This window comes from Bubalus bubalis, chromosome 12, assembly GCF_019923935.1.
Source record: "Bubalus bubalis isolate 160015118507 breed Murrah chromosome 12, NDDB_SH_1, whole genome shotgun sequence".
Lineage (NCBI taxonomy): Eukaryota > Metazoa > Chordata > Mammalia > Artiodactyla > Bovidae > Bubalus > Bubalus bubalis.
In genome coordinates, this window is record NC_059168.1 from 21,005,266 (window position 1) to 21,029,686 (window position 24,421).

The window sequence follows — 24,421 nt, forward strand, 5'->3', positions numbered from 1 at the left end:
GTGTCTGACCAAAAAACTGACCAAAGGCAAACGTATAAGCAATGGCTCATAGACAGGCACCAGAAGTAGCTTTCCCTCTATTGGTGGACAGCTGGCCACTGGGCTCCATGGACCAGCATGTGATAGAGGTTATGCAGCACAAAAATGAATGGTGGGACTTCTCTGGCAATCCAGTAGTTAAGACTCCATGTTTACAACGCAGGGCACAAAGGTTCAGTTCCTGGTGGGGGAAACAAGAACAGTAGCAGAAGACACACTTAATATAACTGGAAGGTAAATGAAAATGACCTGAAGTGGCATGCAGAATTTAACTGTAAAAACGTAAAATAACAACTAGAAAGTTAAAGTGTTAGTCACTCAGTCATGTCCGACTCTTTTTGACCCCATGGACTGTAGCCCACCAGGCCCCTCTGTCCATGGAATTCTCCTGGCAAGAATACTGGAGTGGGTTGCTAGTTCCTTCTCCAGGGGCTCTTCCCGACCCAGGGATTGAATCTGGGTCTCCCACATTGCAGGCAGACTCTTTACCAACTGAGCCACCAGGAAAACAACAACTAGAAAGATATATTTAAATTATGATTTTTGTGCTAAGATAGTGGGGTCACCAGTGATTTTATTAGATTCTGAAATTTCTCTATTATTATTTTACTTTGACCATTGAAAATAAATTTATGTTAAACAATACCCCAACCAGGCTGAATTAAGTAAAGCTTCACCACTAAGTAGATATAATCTTCATTGTTACATGTTTTAATATGATCAAATTTAAAAGATAACTAATATTTGTGTGACCCTGGAGAATGGTTCAGTGTTTTCAATCGAGTACCTGCTCCTTCCTGCTACCTTTGTGTTGCTTTGTGAAGAGAATGTAAATTATCCCAAGAAATTGTCCCCCCTGTAAACTCTGTAACAGGGAAGCTAGTAACAGAAAAAAAAGAATGCAGATATTATAATTAGAAGGCGAATTGTAGGTATTTGGTGATGAGTTGCATTGACTCATATGTATTGCTAGTAATCAACTGTGTTTAATTTACAAAAACTGCAATTTTGTATGGTTCAGAAATTTTCTTGACCTATTCTGAACTGACTCTTTTCTTACCCCATCACGTAGTAAGAGCCATTTTTTTTTCTTTTTTTAGGAAAACTCAGAAAGAAGAACATGGATCACAGGCTGGACCTGCTCAAGCACAAGGAAGTCCCTTCCGTTCCATCAACATCCCTGAGCCTGTTCTTCCAAGTGAAGACTTTACAAACCTTTTGCCTTCTCAGGCCTATGAAAAAGGTACAGTTCACACATCATATTGAATTAGCCAAGTAGTTCTCCCTTGGTTCGTAGGACTTCAGTAACATTGAGAACAGGCTTACAGCCTCCACCTTTATTAGATAAAAATGGTGTATTGCTCAGGATTTTTGCTTTTGTAACTGGAATGTAGAAGAATTCAGAGGATCTAAGAGATGGAGAGAGTCTGCTCAAATTTAAAAAATTTTATTTTGAGGGAAAATACTAATCTGGGTATTCTAAGTTTCAAACGGGTTGGAAATAACTTATTATACAATAATACTATACAAGCTGCTGTAGAAAAAAAATTTTAATTATTTCACTCTAATAAATTGTTTTATTTTCTACATTACTTCTCAATCCTTACCTCTCTGCACAGATGGAAAATTGTGTTCTTTTTTTTTCCAGCAAAGGTTTCACAGATATGAGAAAGTTATATCTGCTCTAACAGGCAGGCATTGATGTCAGTGATAACCTAATTCTGTCCTCTCCTTTCTCTGGAAAACTGATCTGGTGGTGTTTGTGGGCTGAAACAGCCACAGCCATATCACTGAAGATAATCAGAAAATATCTGTATGTAGCAGTCCTGAAGAAAATGGCTTTCCAATAGATGTAGCTGAGCATGTTCACTTACATGTTTGTTACATCTTTGTATCCTCAACAATGTCTAGCAAGCACCTTATATGCAGGAGCATGAATGGAGATACTAACATTGTTTGGATAAATTTTCCTGTTTTTTAGGTCTCATGTTGAAAGTCTCCAAAAGAGGCTCAATAAATTCTAGACCAACTGTAATCTCCTCAAGAGCTAGACTGGTGGTTTTCCACCCTTATGGCTTAAACAATGTAACTCATATATTCAAAGATAATAAATCTGCTTTGGATAATTTAAAAATCTTAATCAAGTGGCTTTTAAGTGTATTAACTCAAAAGTACAGATTTGCTTTTTTATTTTTTATCCATTTGAGTAGTTATTTTAGAGACTCAATAGGTGCAGCCTAGGAAAACTCACTTGCTCCATCTAGGGAATGGGTTCATCACAGGTGGCTCTGTGTTTTTTGCTCCACGGCATAAAGAACAGAGCATAAAATGAAGATGTTGTTAGGGAAGAATGTAGAATGGGCTTGGAAGGTAGAAGTCAGATCAGAGTTAAGTCTGGGACAGCCGACCATATGCACAAGATAAAAAATTTAAAGTTATATTTGCAAAGTGCCCAGATGCATGGCAAATTCTCCTTTCATTATTATTTAGGCATGGCTTATATAATATAGTTTATTCTACCGAGTTCCTCTACAAATTTGGGGATAATATGCCATAGTAAGACATTCTGGATATGATTGGTGATAGTTTATGTTAAAACTTGAGGTCAAAGGACCAAACTTTCAGAAGGGGTTGGCTTCAGTTCAGTTCAGTCGCTCAGTCATGTCCAACTCTTTGTGACCCCATGAACTGTAGCATGCCGCGCCTCCCTGTCCATCACCAACTCCTGGAGTTCACTCAAACTCACGTCCATTGAGTCAGTGATACCATCCCACCATCTCATCCTCTGTTGTCCCCTTCTCCTCCTGCCCCCAATTCCTCCCAGCATCAGAGTCTTTTCCAATGAGTCAACTCTTTGCATGAGGTGGCCAAAGTACTGGAGTTTCAGCTTTAGCATCACTCCTTCCAAAGAACACCCAGGACTGATCTCCTTTAGAATGGACTGGTTGGATCTCCTTGCAGTCCAAGGGACTCACTCTCAAGAGTCTTCTCCAACACCACAGTTCAAAAGTATCAACTCTTTGGTGCTCAGCTTTCTTCACAGTCCAACTCTCTGCTGCTGCTGCTGCTAAGTCGCTTCAGTCGTGTCCAACTCTGTGAGACCCCATAGATGGCAGCCCACCAGGCTTCCCTGTCCCTGGGATTCTCCAGGAAAGAACACTGGAGCAGGTTGCCATTTCCTTCTCCAATGCATGAAAGTGAAAAGTGAAAGTGAAGTTGCTCAGTCGTGTCCAACTCTTCACGACCCCATGGACTGCAGCCTACCAGGCTCCTCTGTCCATTGTTAATTATAAAATGGTGCCATTGTTATCCATTGACCCCAAATTCAGTATCTTAAAATAGCAAACATTCATTATATCACAGTTTCTCTGAGTTGGGAATCTTTGTACAGTTTAGCTGAGTGCCTCTGGCTCAAGGTCTCTCATGAGGTTGCAGTCAAGGTGTTGGCCACCTGCTACCCTTCCTTCTATCCATCCATTCATCTACACTTTCATCCATCCATTCACCTCAAGCATTGATTTAGGTGGTGGGATGTCATAATGAACAACAAGCATTTCTAACCTTCAAGGAGCTGTTGTTCTGAAGGAAGCAGACAATGAACAAGACAAAATATGTACTATGTTAGATAGTAATCAGAAGACAAATAAGGAAACACGGGTATAATTTTAGAGAGGGTACCAGGTAAAGACCTGAAGGAAGTGAGAAAGTAGATTTATGGATATCAGAGTGGAGAAAGGGACCAGCCCCAAGGTACCAGGAGGAACATCACTGATGTGCTCATGAAATTGCATAAGACTAGTGGGGCTAAAAGCAGAATAAACAGGGAAACAATAGGAGATGGGTTTTTTTAGAAAAAGAGAAAAAACAGCAGGCAGGGGTAGGGCCTTAAGATAATTCTAAGAACTTTGGTCTTTGCACAGCAATGGGGAGCTGTTGGAGGGCTAAGCAGAGGCTTGACAGGGTCTGACTTACATTTTAAAATCATCCTTCTGGCTCTGTTTAGCATTACCATCCTTACCATCATAGTTACATAATCATTTAGCTCTTGCTGTGTGCAGTTTAGAAATGTTATCTTATTTAATTCTTATGGCTATCTATGAGTTAAGTTGGAGACAGCAATGGCACCCCACTCCAGCACTCTTGCCTGGAAAATTCCGTGGATGGAGGAGCCTGGTGGGCTGCAGTCCATGGGGTTGCTAAGAGTCGGACATGACTGAGAGACTTCACTTTCACTTTTCATTTTCATGCATTGGAGAAGGAAATGGCAACCCACTCCAGTGTTTTTGCCTGGAGAATCCCAGGGACGGGGGAGCCTGGTGGGCTGCCGTCTATGGAGTCGCATAGAGTCAGACACGACTGAAGCGACCTAGCAGCAGCATGAGTTAAGTGTTAGTTATATCTTTGTAGAAATGAGACACTGGTACTTGCCACACTCTATTGTAATTTTTTTTTTTACTGCTCTGGCTTCCCCAGTAGAAGGTAAGCCCTGTGACACTATCCCAGTTCTTAGTTAGTAGAAGGTGCCAGTCTATGTTAGTGGGACGAATATTGATTGAAAGCTTTCCTTCGTCTGCAGTGCAAGAGACCAGATCCATGCACGTAGGAGACAGCAATGTGAAGGGAATAATGGGTCCTGGTAAGTGGCTCTTCTTCAAGTTCTCTTTTCTTCTAACAGTCTCACCCTTTCCCTTCTTCTACCTTTCCTGCTTCTACGCCCTCAGTCCCAAACCAGGCATGAAAGAACTCAGGCAAGATAAAGCACTATGTTTACTAAGATTCCAAGATGTATGCTGGAGTAGGTCAGCAACTCAGAGGGAAGGGGAAGGGAAGCTGAAGACAAAACCAGTCTTCTTAGTTCCTTCAGGCTTGTTTCAGTTACCACTGAACTAACACTTGCTGAGAACTCACAAGTGCAGGTGGAATGACATTTACGTTTTCTGTGGACCACACATCTTATAGTTTATGTAATTTAAAAGTTATCTAGGAGATAATTCACCAGAATTTTATAAATTATTTCATCTCCCCTCCCTCCCTTCCTCCTGCCTTTTGGAAATATACCATCATCAGGGCCAAGGAGGACAAATTCCAAAACACAACGCTGTCTTTGGTACCCTTCTTCCTGCTCTTTCTGTGTTTTCTCCTCAGGTGTGCTCACCTGAAAGGAAGAAATATGAAGAATCAATACATATGACTATAAATTAGTTTTGTTATTATATTTTATAAAATAAATAATTTATAAATTAACTAATTTATATTTTATTTTATAAAATTTATTTTTTTTAAGTCATTCAGTAGAGTCTGTGTGCCAAGAATTAAGTATATAGACCAGAAGCAGAGAAAGGTGATCCTTTGTAACTGTGGAGACTTTTAATTCTTAATTGATATGTTAAACCCTCAAAGGATAGTTGTACCCAAGCAAAGGCATAATATTTTTGAGTTAGTAACAAATATAATTTAAAAAAAGTCAGAACTTGATGGCAGATGTTATTTTTCAGGAATGACCCCAACAACTCCAGAAGCAGAAGAAAACCTTAAGCCTTGCCTCTCAGCTGATATCCAACCCAAGAGTCATCTACCACCTGGTGTGTGGAGGCAGCCTAAGGATGCTAAAGACTGGGGTGAAGAATACGTCACAAAAGACCACCCAGATAAACTCAAGGAAGTGAGCCAGGGCAGACACAGCTCCTTGGAAAACGTTTTATGTGAAACTTCTTTAGCTGGTAAGTCCCAAGGGGCAATGTAGGCTGAAAATGTAAAGAACAAGAAACCTAAGGGCTGGAATCCTTGCAATTTAGATGCAGTGGACCTATGAGACAATTGAGCTTCTGGTTTCCTTTTGAGATGAACAAACTGAAGTCTTTAGTGGTAAAGGGACTCACCTGAGGTCACACGGCCAACTGGGACTACCACCTTGATTCTGGGTATCCATGACACTTAGTATTGTACCGCTCTGGGAAAAAAGGCATAACGTTAGTGGAGAAGAAGGCAGAATTTTGTGATGGATTTATTCAGTGATATGGAATGTTCAACATATGAACATTGTGAATCTTGTATCATATTGAACATATTGAATCTTGTATCAGGGGTTCACCACCAAAATGTCAAATACTGCAATGAGGTCTGTTTTTCCCTTCCTCCTTTTTTCCTTTTTTCCCTCTTTACTGTCTTTCTTCAAATGATAAATCATCACAGAGCACTTAGCACATGTCTGACAATGGCAATTCCAACTGTTGTTTTTAATTAATTAATTTTAATTGGAGGCTAATTACTTTACAATATTGTAGTGGTTTTTGCCATACACTGACATGAATCAGCCATGGGTGTACATATGCCCCCCATCCTGAAGCCCGTTCCCACCTCCCTCCCCATCCCATCCCTCAGGGTCATCCCAGTGCACCAGCCCTGAGTGTCCTGTCTCATGCATTGAACCTGGACTGGCAATCTATTTCACATATGGTAATATACACGTTTCAATGCTATTCTCTCAAATCATCCCACCCTCATGTCCTCCCACAGAGTCCAAAAGTCTGTTCTTTACATCTTTGTCTCTTTTGCTGTCTCACATATAGGGTCATCATTACCATCTTTCTAAATTCCATATATATGCTTTAATATACTGTATTAGTGTTTTTCTTTCTGACTTACTTCACTCTATAATAGGCTCCAGTTTCATCCACCTCATTAGAACTGATTAAAATATGTTCTTTTTAATAGCTGAGTAATATTCCATTGTGTATATGTACCACAGCTTTCTTATCCATTCGTCTGCCAAAGGACATCTAGGCTATTGTAAACAGTGCTGTGATGAACACTGGGGTACATGTGTCTCTTTCAATTCTGGTTTTCTTGGTGTGTATGCCCAGCAGTGGGATTGCTGGCAGTTCTATTTCCAGTTTTTTAAGGAATCTCCACACTGTTCTCCATAGTGGCTGTATTAGTTTGCATTCCAACCAACAGTGTAAGAGGGTTCCCTTTCTCCATACCCTCTCCAGCATTTATTGTTTATAGACTTTTTGATAGCAGCCATTCTGACCAGCATGAGATGTTATCTCATTGTGTTTTTGATTTGTATTTCTCTGATAATGATTGATGTTGAGCATCTTTTTATGTGTTTGTTAGCCATCTGTATATCTTCTTTGGAGAAATGTCTGTTTAGTTCTTTGGCTCATTTTTTGATTGGGTCATTTATTTTTCTGGAATTCAGCTGCATGAGCTGCTTGTATATTTTTTGAGATTAATTCTTTGTCAGTTGCTTTGTTTGCTATTATTTTCTCCCATTCTGAAGGCTGTCTTTTCACCTTGTTTATAGTTTCCTTCATTGAGCAAAAGCTTTTAAGTTTAATTAGCTCCCATTTGTTTATTTTTGCTTTTATTTCCATTACTCTGGGAGGTGGGTCATACAGGATCCTGCTATGATTTACATCAGAGAGTGTTTTGCCTATGTTTTCCTCTAGGAGTTTTATAGTTTCTGGTCTTACATTTAGATCTTTAATCCATTTTGAGTTTATTTTTGTGTATGGTATTAGAATGTGTTCTAGTTTCATTCTTTTACAGGTGACCAGTTTTCCCAGCACCATTTGTTAAAGAGATTGTTTTTTCTCCATTGTATATTCTTGCCTCCTTTGTCAAAGGTGTCCATAGGTGTGTGGATTTATCTCTGGGCTTTATATTTTGTTCCATTGATCTATAGTTCTGTCTTTGTGCCAGTACCATACTGTCTTGATGACTGTAGCTTTGTAGTATAGTCTGAAGTCAGGCAGGTTGATTCCTCCAGTTCCATCCTTCTTTCTTAAGATTGCTTTGGCTATTTGAGGATTTTTGTATCTCCATACAAATTGTGAAATTATTTGTTCTAGTTCTGTGAAAAATACCATTGGTAGCTTGACAGGGATTGCATTGAATCTGCATATTGCTTTGGGTAGTATATTCATTTTCACTATATTGATTCTTCCAATCCATGAACATGGTATATTTCTCCATCTATTTGTGTCATCTTTGATTTCTTTCATCAGTGTTTTACAGTTTTCTATATATAGGTCTTTTGTTTCTTTAGGTTCCCTCCAACTCTTTTATAGGAGGTAATTTTTAATTTTTTATTATCAAATACATGAAAACTGAATAACACTAAAAGGTTTATTGTGAAAATCAGTAGCACTTTAAATTCTTTTGACATATTTTTTTTCTGGTGCTTGTTTCCATGTTTTAAAAAGAGTTTATGCTGCTATTTTTTTCTATTGGTACATTGCATGCATGCTAAGTTGCTTTAGTCATGTCTAACTCTTTGCAAACCTATGAACTGTAGCCCGCCAGGCTCCTCTGTCCATGGGATTCTCCAGGCAAGAATACTGGAGTGGGTTTCTGTGCCTCCTCCAGGGGATCTTTCCAACCCAGAGATTGAACCTGCATTTCTTATGTCTCCTGCATTGGCAGGTGGGTTATTTACCACTAGCACCACCTGGGGATACACAGACCTGTATAATATGAGAAATATATTGGGTTGGCCAAGAAGTTCTTTTGGGTTTTTCCATAAAATCTTACAGAAAAACCCAAAAGAACTTCTTGGCCAACCCAACATTAATATTTCTAATAATAGAAATATTAGCTCATAAAGTTCTCTCATACACCTTTTCAGGCAATACCCACCCACAGAACCACTACTCTGACTTCTGTTGCCATAAATTAGTTGTGTCTGTTCTTGACTCCATAAAAATGGAATATTACAATATGTAGTTTTTTCATGTCTGGCCTCTTTCTCTCAACAGTGTTGCATGTAATTCATTCTGTAATTTATTCCTTTTTATTAATCGTATTGAATGAATTTACCATAATTTGTCCATTCTCTTGTTGCTAGAAATTGGATTGTTCCAATTTAGGGCTACTATGAATAAAACTGCTATGAACATTCTTGCACAAGTCTTTTTTTTTTTTTTAATGTATGCCCTCATTTTTCTTGAGTGTACACCTAGGAGTGGAATCTTTGGATTATGGGATAGGATTATGTTTAACTTTAAAACACCAGCAGTTTACCAAAGTGGTTGGAACATTTTATACTCTTACCAGCAATGTATGAAACTTCCCAGTTTTTTTACATTCTTCTCAGTATTTAGTATGATCAGCCTTTTAAATTTGAACCATTCTGTGGGTGTGTCCTGTGTCATATTGCAGTTTTAATTTGCACTTCCCTGAAGACTAATGATGCTGAGCATCTTTTCATATGCTTGTTGACTATTTGTATAATTTCTTTTATGAAGTACCTATTTAAGTCCTTTGTCCAGTGTTTAAATTGGGTTATCTTTTTATTCTCTATTAGTAGGGTTTCTTAATATATTTTGAATATGAGTTCCCTGTAAGATATATGTGTTGAGAATATTTTATTCTATTCTCTGCCCTGCCTTTTCACTTTCTTGGTAGTCTTTTGATAATAGATATTTTTAATTTTAATGAAGTTCAATTTATCAATTTTAAATGTTTAAAATAGTTTGTGACTTATGTGCCCTTGCAAAATATTTTTGCCAGTTCTAAGGTTATCAAGATATTCTATTATGTTTTCTTATAAAAATCCTTATAGTTTTAGCATTCACATTTAGGTCTATGACTCATCTTGAATAAATTTTGCTGTGTAGTATGAATCCAGATTCATTTTTTTCCCATATGGCTATCCAGTTGCTTCAGCTCCATTTATTGAAAATGCCTTCCTATTCTCACTGAAATGAATAGGAAAAGCCAAGTCATCACATATATGTGGGTCTAACTCTAGACTCTAAGGCTTCCCAGGTGGTTCAGTGGTAAAGCATCTGCCTGCCAATGCAGCAGATGCTGGAGACATGGGTTTGTTCCCTGGGTCTGAAAGATCCCTTGGAGAGGATAGTGGCAATCCACTCCAGTATTCTTGCCTGGGAAATCCCATGGACAGAGGAGCCTGGTGTGCTACAGTCGATGGGGTTGCAAAAGAGCTGGCCACGACTTAGGGACTAAACAACAAATTCTACTCTATATTCTTTTATTCTGATTAGGAGAGAATTGACATCTTGACAGTACTGATATTCCAGTTGAAGAACATGGTATATGACTCTTTTTACATGGGTCTTCTTTAATTTTTCTTAGCAATGTAACAGAGTCTATCATTGACATTTTTTTAAAACAGCATTTGCCCTAGAGACCTCTGTCATCCTAGTCCATTCTGACTCACTGCACTGCTGCCCTCCTGGGACTTCCTGTGAATTCCCTTAAAATTTCTCCTATGTTAGATTTCTATTCAGGGTTTTGTGGAGGTTTTTTTTGGTTTTTTTTTGGTTTTTTTTTTTTTGCATATCCTTCTCACTTTCTTGGTTTACTACTTGTTTTGATGGAACACATAGCCTGGTAGGTTCCACATAATTCATTGGCTATTTAGATGAATACAAAGTCATTTTCCATTATCATTTTGAAGCAATTCTTCCACTGTCTTCTAAATTCTAATGTTGCCAGTGAAAAATCCAATATCATCTAATCCCCAGTCCTTTGTATGTTACCTGATTTTTCTCTCTGGTAACTTTTAGGATCTTCTCTTTACCTTTGGTGTGCTAAATTTTCACAGTGATTTGGTATATTTTACAGTGATGTGAGAGGTTTTTTTCATTAATTATACTGAATGCGAATGGGCCCTTTCCTCTGGAAATACATGTCCTGGTATTTTTTGTATTATTAATTTGATAATATCTTCTCATTCATTTTCTTTCTTTTCTCTGAAACTTCTACTAACTTGATATTGGATCTCCTGGACTGATTTTCTCTATTACTGCCTTTCTTGGTGGGGAGGGAAATGGAGGCAGGTGTACAGATTTCCTTGACTTTGTCTTCTCCTCTTTTAAAAAAGTCAAAAAGTTTATTTTTTCCTGGATTGTTTTTAAAAAATAGGATCCTGTAATTATTAAACGGGCAGAACATTTTTGGTAACTCTTTGAGGATATTAATTATAAGATTTTTTTAAAAGGTTTCTTTTTTTTTCCTGCACTGTCTCTATTTATGGTTCCTCCTTTTAAAAACGTGTGTATACTTTTTTCTTCTCTTTCTTTTATGATGTAAGATTGATTCAAGTATCTGAGGATTCTTAGCTAATTATTCATATCCAGGAAAAAGGCCCTAAATAAAAAGAAACCTAAAAATCCCATGTTGGTCAAGCTGATCAATAAGTGGGCTTCTTATCTGCTAATCAGGTGGCAAATTACCGTTTTGATCGGTTACCTCTGTATGTCAGTGATTGTAGATCTTTTTCACTTGGGCAGCTCATTCCTCCAGTGGAAGATCCTCTGGTCTCCAGTCTGGACAGTAGAAGTCTGGCTGCTGGCACTCTGGGACCTGCAGGCAAAGAGGCTGAGAGGAATCTCACTCTTTTGTATGTGAGCCTTCTTTGAGTCCCTTTGTTTTCATTTTAGCATTTCAGCTCTGCTCTCTGCTGTGTCTGATGTTGTTAGTTCAGATACCAGAGACCCAGGCTTCTCTAGCTTTTCTCATTTCTCCTGGGGTGGAACTGAGGAAGTCATCCAGCGTGGGTATGGGGAACTGAAGGTTCAGCTTCACTGAATGTAGACTGTTTCTCCTGTTTACAGCATTGCCTCTTACTTGTACTCTCTGTGATGTCTTGGTGTCTCCAATCCTTGAGCCTTTCTGCTTCTCAGCCGATTTCCCATCCACAGATGAAAACACTGAAGTAAATGGTTTGGTGCCCTTTGCTCTGCTGAATTAATGACCATGCCTCCACTCTGTTTTCCATCTTCCAGAAACTTGCTGGTGTCTCTATTGCTTTCAATACCTTTTTATTGCTTTCTATCATTTAACAGGGTCTCAGGGAACAGTGGTTAACAAAAATTCCCTCCTTGTTTTGTTTTTAAAGCTAAAAGACAGACTGTGGCTCTAGAACTGCTTGAATCAGAAAGAAAATATGTCATTAACATCTCTCTGATCCTGAAGATCAAGGCAACATTCCAGGGGTCAGATGGAAAGAGGAATTCTAAAGAGAGAAGGTACCCATGTATTCATTGCCTTTGCTTTTCAGATTGATTAAAATTTAAGGTAAGTTGTTTATTGTTTCCACTTTGGGAATTCTGGTACTTATCAAGAGCTCCAGATATAGACTTGGAAAAGAGAATAGTCAGTGACCGCAGGTAACCCCTGGCAAGTCTCAACTTTTGACTTCCAGCAGATAAGAAAATGAGTGGAGTCTCTGGGGCTTTCAGTGTCCCTGGCTTGTCTGTTAAGAGCCTAAAGGGAAAAAGTGCAACAGTGAGGGAGGTATTCCTGTCTGTTTCCATCTGCATATTCCACTGGAAATCCTGGAAGAACCCCTGGAACCACTTCTCATGGGAGCACAGGAAATGGACGGGAATGGAGATCTGAAGTGGCCATTAGATAAATGATGCAGGGCTTACATAGCTGTGAACTTGGACCTTTCTTATTATTTGTTCAGGAAATCCTGGTTAAGGTATGAGCCGCATGTGAGTGTAGTCATGCTGTGGGGCAGAGCTTCCATCCGGCCTCTGTTGTGTTACAGCAACTTGCTAGTCCCCAGGTTACCACATTCCCCCCTCTATATCTGTTTCAAAACTTCAGATTTTCTCTGCTTCCCTCTCTGCTGAGAGAAAGCAGGAAAGAGAAACTTATGATTTGGTGGGGAAAGACTACTGTCATAAAGATGTGATAATCCAGATCCACTGAGGAAAAGGCCAAGCCAAATAAATGAGAAGTCTGGATGATGGATGACTAGAGACAAACAGAGCATTACCACTTTAAGTATTCTACCAAGGAATATGCACTGGCGGTTCATGAAGTTGTGGGAAGCCTGAACTGTATTTTCCAGATCCGTATCACCCCCACCCCCAATTTTACTTGGCTTTGCAGCTGCCAGCAATAAACCCAATCACCAAAACACAATGTACCTCCATCGAAGCGACTGATGTGAGAAAACGTGCCATGACAAACCCACAATTGCTTCACTATTTGCAAGAATTATTTCACTGCAAAACCTAGATAAAATAGAAAGCTGTAAGGAGCAGAAAAGAACATGACACTGAAAGCTGTGAACAGTAGACGCTCTGAACTGGGTTTTACTTTCTGTGGCCACCTAGATCCTTGCTGGCTCTTCCTTCCCTTTCTGGCCACTTGATTCCCCCTTTTTCACCCCATCCAGCTTGTCTGAACCTCCCAGATTACCCCTTCAGCCCTCCGAGAAGTCTCTCTGGCCTCTTGCTATCTTGCTGGTGCCGAAGATTTGCTCAGTTCACATTAAAACCCAACTAAAACCCAGTCTACCTTTTGAAGTGGCTTTGCCTCCACATCTATGAGTCTAAGCCAGCAGCATCTCTTTCTACTCTCTGAAAATGTGGGGATGGGGTAAGGAGAGTGAAAGAGAGGATTGTTTGCTCCAGCATACAGTAATTAGGCTTCATGCTTGGGTACTTCATTTACTTCACGAAATCTTCACAAGAACCTGTGAATCCTACTTGATAGATGAAGAAACTCAGGTCCAGTGAGGTTTGAAGTCACATAACCAACTGAAGCCAGAGCTCAAACCCAGGCCTGTCTCATGCTCTTTTAGCATCGCACTGCTTCTCTAAGGACCATGTGATTTCAAAGATACCACCTTGACTGACAGCGATATGCCTGGTGCCTCAACCAGAAGCTGACTTTGTCTCTTCCTGTTTCATAAATCAGGCTTCTCCCTTAGCTGCCCATTTGTCCTTACTTCAGATCTCAGCTGACCCTTCAAATAGGGGAATGTTTTTAGTTCACAGAAGCTCGTTTCTACTTGCCCTCTCTTCTACTGCTCATGACCCATTACTAAGGAAGAAGTGGGCCTTCCCCCAAATCCTGAGATTAAAAATAATTAAAACTATCATACCTTCCTCAAGAAAGTAAGATAATGGTTATTTCTCATATCCATGATGATGCTATTTATGTTAGTTATCTGCTAAGCTAATCCTCTTTTTTGTTTTCATTGCCCAAGAAGAGAAAAGCTTCAACTCAGTATTCTTAGTGCTAATATGAAATCTCTGGTTCTGAGCTTTGCTGTGCTTAGTCATTCAGTCATGTCCTATTCTTTGCGACCCCATGGACTCTAGCCTGCCAGGCTCCTCTGTTCATGGGGATTCTCCAGGCAAGAATACTGGAGTGGGTTGCCATGCCCTCCTCCAGGGGCTCTTCCCCCACCCAGGGATCGAACCCAGGTCTCCTGCATTGCAGGTGATTCTTTACCGCCTGAGCCACCAGGGAAGCCCCTCTGAGCTTTGCAATGTCACCCTTTTCCTATTGTTGTTGAGTCGCTAAGTCATGTCTGACTCTTTGTGATACCATGGACTGTAGCCTGCCAGGCTCCTCTGTCCATGGGACTTCCCAGGCAAGAATACTGGTTTGCCATTTCCTTCCCAGGGATCAAAGCCCAGTCTCTTGCATCTTCTGCACTGGCAGATGGATTCTTTACCACTAAGCCACCAGGGAAGCCCTACTCTTTTCCTACCTGAGGTTAGAGCTTCATCCTCCTCCTTAATTCACTGTTTCTTTTTACCTAAGCTTTCTGAAGCCTCCACGTGTAGCCTCTTTATTTAAATAGATAAGCGGAATGAAATACAGAACAGAATGAGATTATTCCTCTTTTCTATTGGCGTTTTTCCTCCCATGCAAAGATGAAAATTACCTTATGAACATTTACCTTTCCCATCACAAACCACAAGCCTTCTGCATTTTCTGCCCTCAATGAAAAGTCACCTGGGGGTGAAAACGACACCCACAAATACATACCTGATGCTCAAACCTGAGGGTGCCACGTCTTCTCAAACCTATAAAATAAAACTTCAGGTTTTCCCTACAAATACATGAAGTGCTCAGAAGTCTCTGCAGGCTGCTTCCAGCCAGCCCTGCCCCTGGCTGCAATCGCCTGATGCTGCAGGAGCAAAGGCTGCCAATGGAAGCCTGAGGGGAAAGTATGGGCTGTTGTCCACTGGTAGGAGGATCACAGATGTTGGAGTTCTTGTTTTTTTCTGGCATGTTTCACCCACACAGAGCCACTACCTCAGGCTTGAGTAGTCCTGCATGAACCCTTGTCAGGAGGGGCAAAGTCAGCCCCACAGGATTTGCCGGTTAGCCTTAAAAGCTGAATCCCAAGGACTACATCCTCCGAGAGTTCAACGAACTGTATGCTTCAGATCACCAGTAGGTGGCATGTGTTTTTGTTATCAATGCCTCATCTTGCAGCTGAAGCTCAGGAGTTGTTTTGACCTAAGTTACTAATTTAAAACTATAACTGGATGTTCATTGATTACTTTTAGTTTATTTCCTTGCTTAAGTACTGTCTTGCAGGAGTTGAAATTACTTTGAAGACTTTAGAAAGAATAAACTTCTCATGTTGCCATAATCTCACCCCCGGTAAGGAATAGAAAATAAATTGAGCACTTAACATTTTTGTCCTAATGAAAAAGTTGCTTCTGGGAGTCAGGTTAGGCTCCAGGCAAAACAGTGAAATAGGTTAAGTGTGTCTATACTTCTTCTTTTTCCCTCTCCCCATTTCCTGGCTCACCTCCTCTGCACTCTGCCCTAATTTCAAATATTATCCTTATTAAATTAAAAAAAAAAATTTAAAGCCTGTTTTCAATATTTGGTAGAGAAAGTGAAAAATGAAAGTGAAAGTTGCTCAGTCATTTCCAACTCTTTGCAACCCCATGGACTATACAGTCCATGGGATTCTCCAGGCCAGAATACTAGAGTGGGTAGCCTTTCCCTTCTCCAGGGGATCTTCCCAACCCAGGGATCAAACCAGGTCTTGCATTGCAGGCAGATTCTTTACTAGCTGAGCCACAGGGAAGCCCAAGAATGATGGAGTGGGTAGCCTATCCGTTCTCCAGCAGATCTTCCCCACCCAGGAATCCAACCAGGGTCTCCTGCATTGCAGGCAGATTCTTTACCACTGAGCTATCAGAGAAGCCATTTGGCACAGAATCCACCTCAAATCATCGCTCTTCATGTAACTCACATGCTTCCGTGAAACTTAATGAGGGTATTAGCCTTTTGTGATCCCCATCCTAAAACCTTACACTGTCACTCCAGTGGACTGTCCACGAGGCAACCTGGACTCCAACCAAGATACCAACTGTCTAACTCTGCAAGTACACTGGTCATAGTGTAACAGAAGACAGCTTTCTTGAAAGAAAGGACAGGATAGGACAGGAAAGGAAGGGGAAAAAAAAGGAGAGGAAGGAAAGAGAGAAAAAGAAGAGATAAATCAAGACATTTTATACACCCTACACTGACCACCCGTCACAATCTCAGATCTCACCACTGTGCCCCAACATCTCACAGTGTCACACCAGGAGTATTACCTGCAGTCCCTGTCAGCCTCTGGGTGGGGAGAAATCTTTCATGTCTAGGTCTTTTGCGGGTGCAGTGTTTCACTCTTTCAATGTGATCAGGTCTGCTTTCCTCCATCAGCTTTATGGTTTCTCCCAGTTAGACTGTCTCCTAGCCACGCCTCCAAATTCCCTCTGATGTGGACAGGGATTACTTAGGTCTTCCGAGCCTATTATATCAGCCCAGGAGGCCTCTCCTCCTGTGCTTAGGGATCAGTGGGCTTCACACACATGGAGACTCAAGGCACAGGGACTGGAGGGGTTGGCAGACTGGAGTAGAAGGAATCCTTGTCCCTTTTCATGGGAGGCTGGCATTTGTGTGTCTACTCTGAGCTGCAACCACAGGGGAATTTTCTTTGCTTGGAAATGGGCTGAAAACACCTCCTTCCAAACTGGTGTTCTTCCTACTGTTCTCAACAGAGTTCTGCTTGTTTGGGGGTGGCAAAGTACCCCAACTTGTAGTCCTGGCTGCTCTCACCTTTTGAGACAGACCCATATTCTGCCTATGGAATGTGTTCTCTGCTTTTACTTTAGATAAAAGAGATAGAGGGCAGAGGGTGGGAGAGCAGGAAGGGGGCTCAGCAAAACTAGGACTAGCAGGCCAGACCTATGGCTCACCCTTGAGTTCTTTTCTGCATAAAGCCAAGAACTCTCACTTGGTGGCCTGTCCCAGGAACCTGCCTGAGACCTGGGACATGACCATCCTCTCCTGCCTCATTTTCCTGCAACCTCTTTACAAAGGATATTAATAAATCTATTTTTTACCTAAAACAAAAGAATCAAGAAAACCAACCAAACTAACATGAAAAACCTTGTGGTCTTGAAAGCACAGGGGAACTTACTTTCAGTTCCCCCAAATTACCAAGCTGGAGCTGACATCCTTGCTGTGGTCCAGCAAGGCTCTACTCCTGTTTCTTCCTTCCTCACTCCTTCAGGCCTCTGCTCACCCCGCTTCTCCATCCAGTCCACCATCCAATCCACCTTCTCCTTCCTCCCATGATTCTCCTTCTGACTCTCCTCTCCATCCCACCCTCCTCCGACTTCTCTCGTCTTTCCTTCATTTCCTCTGAAATAAATGAGACACACTGAGATAGAGGGCAGAGGGTGGGAGAGCAGGAGGGGGCTCAGCAAAACTGGGACTAGCAGGCCAGACCTATGCTGTAGCCTCCTCTGGCAAGACTCCATGCATTCCCAGATTCTTCTTAGAAACTGAAGGAAAGGGGAAAAGTAACACTTTTATGCCCTCATCCCCTGAACTTTCAGTTTCCAGCTTTAAACGAAATTTCCTCCTTCTCTAACTAAGCACAGTTGGTAGCTACGAATGACCAAGTGCCACCTTAGTGCTGTCATCTGCAGCATTAATTGGAATAGATGATTTGCATATCAAGTGGGAAGAACTTTAAAACATGAAAAAGATCTCCCTTAAAATTTTACTGTCATCTAAATAAGACTGTGGAGAAGGCAATGGCACCCCACTCCAGTACTCTTGCCTGGAAAATCCCATGGGCAGAGGAGCCCGGAAGGCTGCAGTCCATGGGGTCGCTAAGAGTCGGACATGACTGAGCGACTTCACTTTCACTTTTCACTGTCGTGCATTGGAGAAGGAAATGGCAACCCACTCCAGTGTTCTTGCCTGGAGAATCCCAGGGACGGGGGAGCCTGGTGGGCTGCCGTCTATGGGGTCGCACAGAGTCGGACAAGACTGAAGTGACTTAGCAGTAGCAGTTAGCAAATAAGAGTGTACCATTTTGCTTTGAAAAGGCCACTCAAGCGAAGTGCTCTTAACTAGTTCAATACACATTTGCACAGGAGTCATCAGTAAAGGGTCTTTCTGTGGTCTGAGGTTACCTGCTGTGAGGCTGACAGTGACACATTTTTTTTTGAATACTAAAGGCAGACCTGTGACTCAAAGTATTTTGAATGACTGGGAAAATTGGACTTGTTCCGTATGTTCTTGAAGAGCCTTTTCTTCTCTACACCCGGTTTGTGTCTCTCTTCTGTTTCAAGCCTCTTCCCTGGCTCTTTACGGTACATTGTCCAGCAGCACCTGGATTTGCTTCACGCTCTGCAGGAAAGGGTCTTGAAGTGGCCACGCCAAGGGGTCCTTGGAGATTTATTCCTTAAGTTAACAAATGATGAGGTAAGTTTTTTTTTTTCTTAATCCTTTATAAACTTGAATTACATGCATCTGTGTCTTCCATGTCCATTTCTCTTAATGGAGAATCTAGAATCAGTGGATTTCAGAGTCCGAGGAGGTCTAGTCTAACCTCCTTGTTCTACAGATAATGAAATAAAGTTCAGAGAAAAAACCATGGTTGAAATTACCCAGCTATCTAGATATTTGTAGATCTGTGGCTAGAACCCAAGTCTTTTAAGTTCCAGTTCATCATTTTTCTGCTGAACTATAACTGCCCCCATTGAATATGATGTATGTGTGTGTGTATATATACATGCACATATATATCCATCTATACATATAAAATACATATATGGGCATTTGTATATATGTATATGCTTTCACACACAATTTCATTTCTTAAAGATTTTTTAAAATGTGATGGGTAGCTATTTGTCTAGAATGTTTTTTGTTTTCACTTTCTTGGAGAAAGGATGCTAAGTTTTTAAATCTCTGTAATGTTCTTAAAAAAAAATATGATTTAGGTCACAAGCTGCAAACTCAAATGCCTACAGGGCCAGCAGATGACATTAGTAAGTAGAAATGAGTGGAATGTAATACAATGTGGGAATACTACTGGGAAGTGAGCTTAAGTGGAGCACATATGCTTTTCTATAAGGAATAGCTGCTCAGCTATATACAATTTGCAGGAAAAAAGGACTAGGGTTTCCAGATCTGGTATTTTAAGAGAAGTGGAAAGTCCAGAATTTTGTGTGAAGTTTTATTTTTAAAATATTGCATGGATTAATTGAAATTCGTCTGCAAGTCAGATTTTACCTTCAGTTGACCTCTGTATATGAATGATTCATAATACAAGTTTACAAATTATTTACTTGTATAGAGTGGATGTAATGCCATCCCTCTAAACTTACTTTTACTCATTTGTATTCAATGTGCTTTCTTGAGCTGAGAATTGTTATACCTATGGGAAAATAACTTTGAGAGGTGAAAACTGTTTTCCTGAGGGGATATTCCATAGGTGAATAAGAAATTAGTGGAAAAAGTCAAGAATTCCAGATCTAGACCCTCTGAGGTGAGTTGGGAAAAGTTCCTCATTTGGATGTTGATGATTGAAGCAGAGAGTAATTAAAAAACAAAATTTGCATTTTTATCATTTAACTGTTTAAAATATTTTTTCAACTTACATGGCACCTTCTTTCTGCTTTGGTTTATCATTTCACTTTCATTAAAGCAGGGATACTGAGTTTTGGTTTCCAAGTCCATAGGACTATTTTCTTTAAAACCAAAGTTTTTTAAAGGTGAATAAAAAAATAAAACAAATATTACTAAACACATTTAATGAATGATTAAAATAATCTCTACAAAGTACTCCTTTAGATATGCATGAGTCCGCCTGCCAATGCAGGAGACGCAAGAGATGTGAGTTTGATCCCTGGGACAGGAAGATCCCCTGATGTAGGAAATGGCAACCCACTCCAATATTCTTGCCTGGGAAATCCCATGGACAGAGGAGCCTGGTGGGCCATAGTGCATGGGGTCCCAAAGAACTGAACATGACTGAGCAACTGAGCACAAACAAACATACATATTAATTATTATCATTCCTGTCTCCAGGTTCTTACCATGACTTTTTCTGTTTGTTTTCAAGAATAATTTTTTGGATTATTATGTTGCTTACCTGAGGGACTTGCCCGAATGCATCTCTTTGGTTCATGTGGTTGTTCTGAAGGAGGTAAGTTAACTCTATGTTTGCATTCTCCTTTGGTTACATGTGTGACTACATTATGTTGCTCACCTTTCCAGAAAACACAGCACATGTACTCTGGGCTTGTTCTCCAGGCTGGGGAATGCCTTGAACAAAGCCACTGACTCTCCTCCCTGGGGTTCAAGGAGCCACTCAAGGATCAGTGCCATTGCTTTGGTCTTTGCTCTTCCTTACTGAACTTCTGTTCCATTCCACTGGAAATACAGACAAAGTAAACAAATATTCTAACCAGAGATCCTCAGGCTGCAGTTTGCAACCTTAACGGTTTTGGGCTTTATAAACTTAGATGTATTAATCTGAATATTAAATTCATGTCATAGTGTGTCTGTCATTTTACAAGATTATAAAATGGCTCTAGTCATGTTGCTTTAAGTGTTGCTACTGCAGTGATATATTAGATGCTCAATAAGCACATATACATATAAAGCAATTCTAGTTATTTTAGGTCAATAGAAAAGAACTATATCAGAAGCTCTAAAGCTAAGAGTTAATTAAGTTTCACAAGAGGTGAGAGGCTCTCTTAACTTTCTACGTCAACCTCTGACTGTTCTCAACCCAGTATAATACCTACCATATATTAGCACTCAGCAAATATTGAGTCAGCCTAAAAGTTCATGGGGTTTTTCCATAAGATGTTACAGAAAAGCCCAAATGAACTTTTTGACCAACCTAATATTTGAGAAAGGAGAAAGGAAGGGAAGGGACATGAAGAAAGTCCAGCATGTTTCCTGTTGCCAAACGGTTTCTCCCTTCTTCATTCTCATGAGGTTCAAAGCACCTTTAATGCCTGTTGGTAAAAACATTGTACAGATTACTTGCTGAAGAACCTTAACAAATTTAGTCAACTCAAGTCTAATTTACTGAGTGCTCACTTTGCTAAGATGGTGTTGGAGAGTGGGGAGGGGGAGGGGGTGGTTTGGACATTTGGGTAGATTCTAAAGAAGAATATGACACACTCCTTGTTAGCAAAGACGTGTCTTCTTGAGCATGTCCCTGAATAAGTAGCCTCTCCAATGACAGATCAATGTTTCGTGACACTCTCCATGAAGAAAATGCTCTAGTAAACCCTTGCTACTCTAGTGGAACTGACCTCAGTTTGCAGCCAGAACTGGAGGCACACTAAAGACTGACTCCAACTTTCTTTCATTCAGGGTGATGAAGAGATTAAGTCAGACATCTACACATTGTTTTTTCATATAGTCCAGCGCATCCCTGAATATCTGATACATCTACAGGTAGGCATGGCTGGTCAAGCTACCAAGCTGATTTTCATGCTAAACAGTTGTTTTGGGCTTCCAATGAAAAGACACCATAAAGGGTCAAGAAATCATTAATATTTCTAAAAAGTGTTTGAATGATTTCGATTTTTATGATTACCCTATCTCCACCTTGTGGTATGAGCTAAAATCTCATCCTCAAAAGTTTTTGGCTCATGATGCCAAAAAGAAAATTCTATCTTTATTTACCAGCAATTCACACCTATGCTGATCCAGGATCTTTCTAGGGCAGCTCCTGCCAGATCCTGGGAACCTATTCAGTTCCTTCCATCTTGGTTCCACAGCCATCTAAATTCACCTCCACTCCCAGCCCTACCCCTTGGGTATCGAAGAAATATCTATACAAGCTCCCCACTTACCTCTATTCTGATTACTTTCTTTTGACTTGTGTCCAAGGGTCTACTATACCTTGCTTATGTCTTGTGTCACGAAAGAAGCATGGAGAAGCTGATGAGCTGACATCTTCACACCATTTTCCTATAGGCTTGTAGCATCTTAGAGGGAGTTGAGTTGAGAGAGACTCAGCAACACCCCTACCAGTCCCTCTTCTTCCCACTACCCACCTGTTCTGGTTTAATTGATGACTGATTTTTCTAAGGAATTCAATGAAAGTATCTCAGAACTGCTTGGAATTTGTCCCAGGTAGAAGTAGCCCAGTATTAATATTAAAAAGACTTTCAATTGTATATGGCTTTATATTTTGAAATCATTCTTTCTTAATAATTATCTTATTTAATCTTCAACTATCCCATGAAATCAGTATCATTATTAACACTTTAGATAATGGAGAGACAAAGAAGTAATTTGCCCAAGTTAAGATATTTGGTCGGTGGAAAAAATATAGGCTTGAAACCCAGGTCCTGCAAGCAGTGTGTAAGTAAGCAAACAAGAACCCGGAGTCTACTCTCTGGCTTGAGTTCAAATCCTGGCTTTGATCTTCATTAGATGTGTGACCCAGTGAAGATTATTTAACTTCACTTTGCCTTGATTTCCTTCTTTGTTAAATGGAGGTAAGAATGGTACCTATCTAACTGGGTTGTGGTAAAAGTTAAATGAGAAAATAATGTAGAAGACTTAGTGCTTGGCAATGGGAAGCACTCAGTAACTGTTCAGTTCAATTCAGTTCAGTCGCTCAGTCGTGTCCAACTCTTTACAACCCTATGGACTGCAGCACGCCAGGCCTCCCTGTCCATCACCAACTCCCAGAGTTTACTCAAACTCATGTCCATTGAGTTGGTGATGCCATCCAACCATCTCATCCTCTCTCGTCCCCTTCTCCTCCCACCTTCAATCTTTCACAGCATCAGGGTCTTTTCAAATGAGTCAGTTCTTTGCATCGGGTGGCCAAAGTATTGGAGTTTCAGCTTCAGCATCAGTCCTTCCAATGAACACTAAGGATTGATCTCCTTTAGGATGGACTTGTTGGCTCTCCTTGCAGTCCAAGGGACTCTCAAGAGTCTTCTCCAAACCACAGTTCAAAAGCATCAATTCTTTAGTGCTCAGCTTTCTTTGTAGTCCAACTCTCAAATCCGTACATGACTACTGGAAAAACCATAGCCTTGACTAGATGGACCTTTGTTGGCAAAGTAATGTCTCTGCTTTTTAATATGCTGTCTAAGTTGGTCATAACTTTTCTTCTAAGGAGTAAGCATCTTTTAATTTCATGGCTGCAGTCACCATCTGCAGTGATTTTGGAGCCCCCAAAAGTAGAGTCTGTCACTGTTTCCACTGTTTCCTCATCTATTTGCCACGAAGTGATGGGACCCGATGCCATGCCCTTAGTTTTCTGAATGTTGAGCTTTAAGCCACATTTTTTACTCTCCACTTTCATTTTCATTCAAAAGGCTCTTTAGTTCTTCTTCGCTTTCTTTCATAAGAGTGGTGGCAAGTGCATATCTGAGGTTACTGATATTTCTCCCAGCAATCTTGATTCCAGCTTGTGCTTCTTCCAGCCCAGTGTTTCTCATGATGTACTCTGCATATAGGTTAAATAAGCAGGGTGACAATATACAGCCTTGACGTATATTGGAACTGGTTCCTATTTGGAACCAGTCTGTTGTTCCATGCCCAGTTCTAACTGTTGCTTCCTGACCTGCATACAGATTTCTCAAGAGACAGGTCAGGTGGTCTGGTATTCCCATCTGTTGAAGAATTTCCCACAATTTGTGGTGATCCACACAGACAAAGGCTTTGGCATAGTCAATAAAGCAGAAATAGATGTTTTTCTGGAACTCTCTTGCTTTTTCAATGATCCAACAGATGTTGGCAATTTGATCTCTGGTTCCTCTGCCTTTTCTAAAACCAGCTTGGACATCTGGAAGTTCACGGTTCATGTACTGTTGAAGCCTGGCTTGGAGAACTTTGGGCATTAGTTTACTAGCGTATGAGATGAGTGCACTTGTGCAGTAGTTTGAGCATTCTTTGGCATTGCCTTTCTTTGGGATTGGAATGAAAACTGACCTTTTCCAGTCCTGTGGCCACTGCCGAGTTTTCCAAATTTGCTGGCATATTGAGTGCAGCACTTTCACAGCATCATCTTTTAGGATTTGAAATAGCTCCACTGGAATTCCATCACCTCCACTAGCTTTGTTCTTAGTGATGCTTCCTAAGCCCCGCTTGACTTCACATTCCAGGATGTCTGGCTCTAGGTGAGTGATCACACCATCGTGATTATCTGGGTCGTGAAGATCTTTTTTGTGCAGTTCTTCAGTAACTGTCAGCTTTCCCAGTCGCAACCAGCATGCATGTTCCACTACAGCACAGCAGGCATTGTAATGGGAGGGGTAATAGGCCAGGCTTGATCATAACGTCCCCCTACTTCCAGCTCTGA

General features: G+C 40.6%; 1 protein-coding gene and 1 long non-coding RNA gene across 7 annotated transcripts in view; one reads left to right on the forward strand and one right to left on the reverse strand.

Annotated features, from left to right (window-relative positions):
- The window catches only part of ARHGEF33 (Rho guanine nucleotide exchange factor 33), a 75,814-nt gene that overhangs the window by 35,475 nt on the left and 15,918 nt on the right, over positions 1-24,421 (forward strand). For all 5 annotated transcript variants that reach the window (XM_025260897.2, XM_025260901.2, XM_025260903.2 and 2 more), the window contains exons 7-13: positions 1,140-1,282; positions 4,616-4,675; positions 5,535-5,759; positions 11,912-12,041; positions 18,420-18,552; positions 20,198-20,281; positions 21,466-21,549. In XM_025260897.2, the coding sequence (XP_025116682.1) occupies positions 1,140-1,282; positions 4,616-4,675; positions 5,535-5,759; positions 11,912-12,041; positions 18,420-18,552; positions 20,198-20,281; positions 21,466-21,549 (859 nt within the window). The remainder of the gene's footprint in view (positions 1-1,139; positions 1,283-4,615; positions 4,676-5,534; positions 5,760-11,911; positions 12,042-18,419; positions 18,553-20,197; positions 20,282-21,465; positions 21,550-24,421) is intronic.
- LOC123328433 lies at positions 3-15,216 on the reverse strand. 2 transcript variants are annotated; one of them, XR_006543254.1, is made up of 5 exons: positions 14,812-15,216; positions 12,954-13,040; positions 5,919-5,989; positions 5,098-5,194; positions 3-220 (listed from the first exon to the last, which is right to left on the reverse strand). It is a non-coding gene; the product is annotated as an uncharacterized LOC123328433 (long non-coding RNA). The 2 variants fall into 2 exon arrangements; XR_006543255.1 differs by lacking the exons at positions 12,954-13,040; positions 14,812-15,216 and adding an exon at positions 11,263-11,919.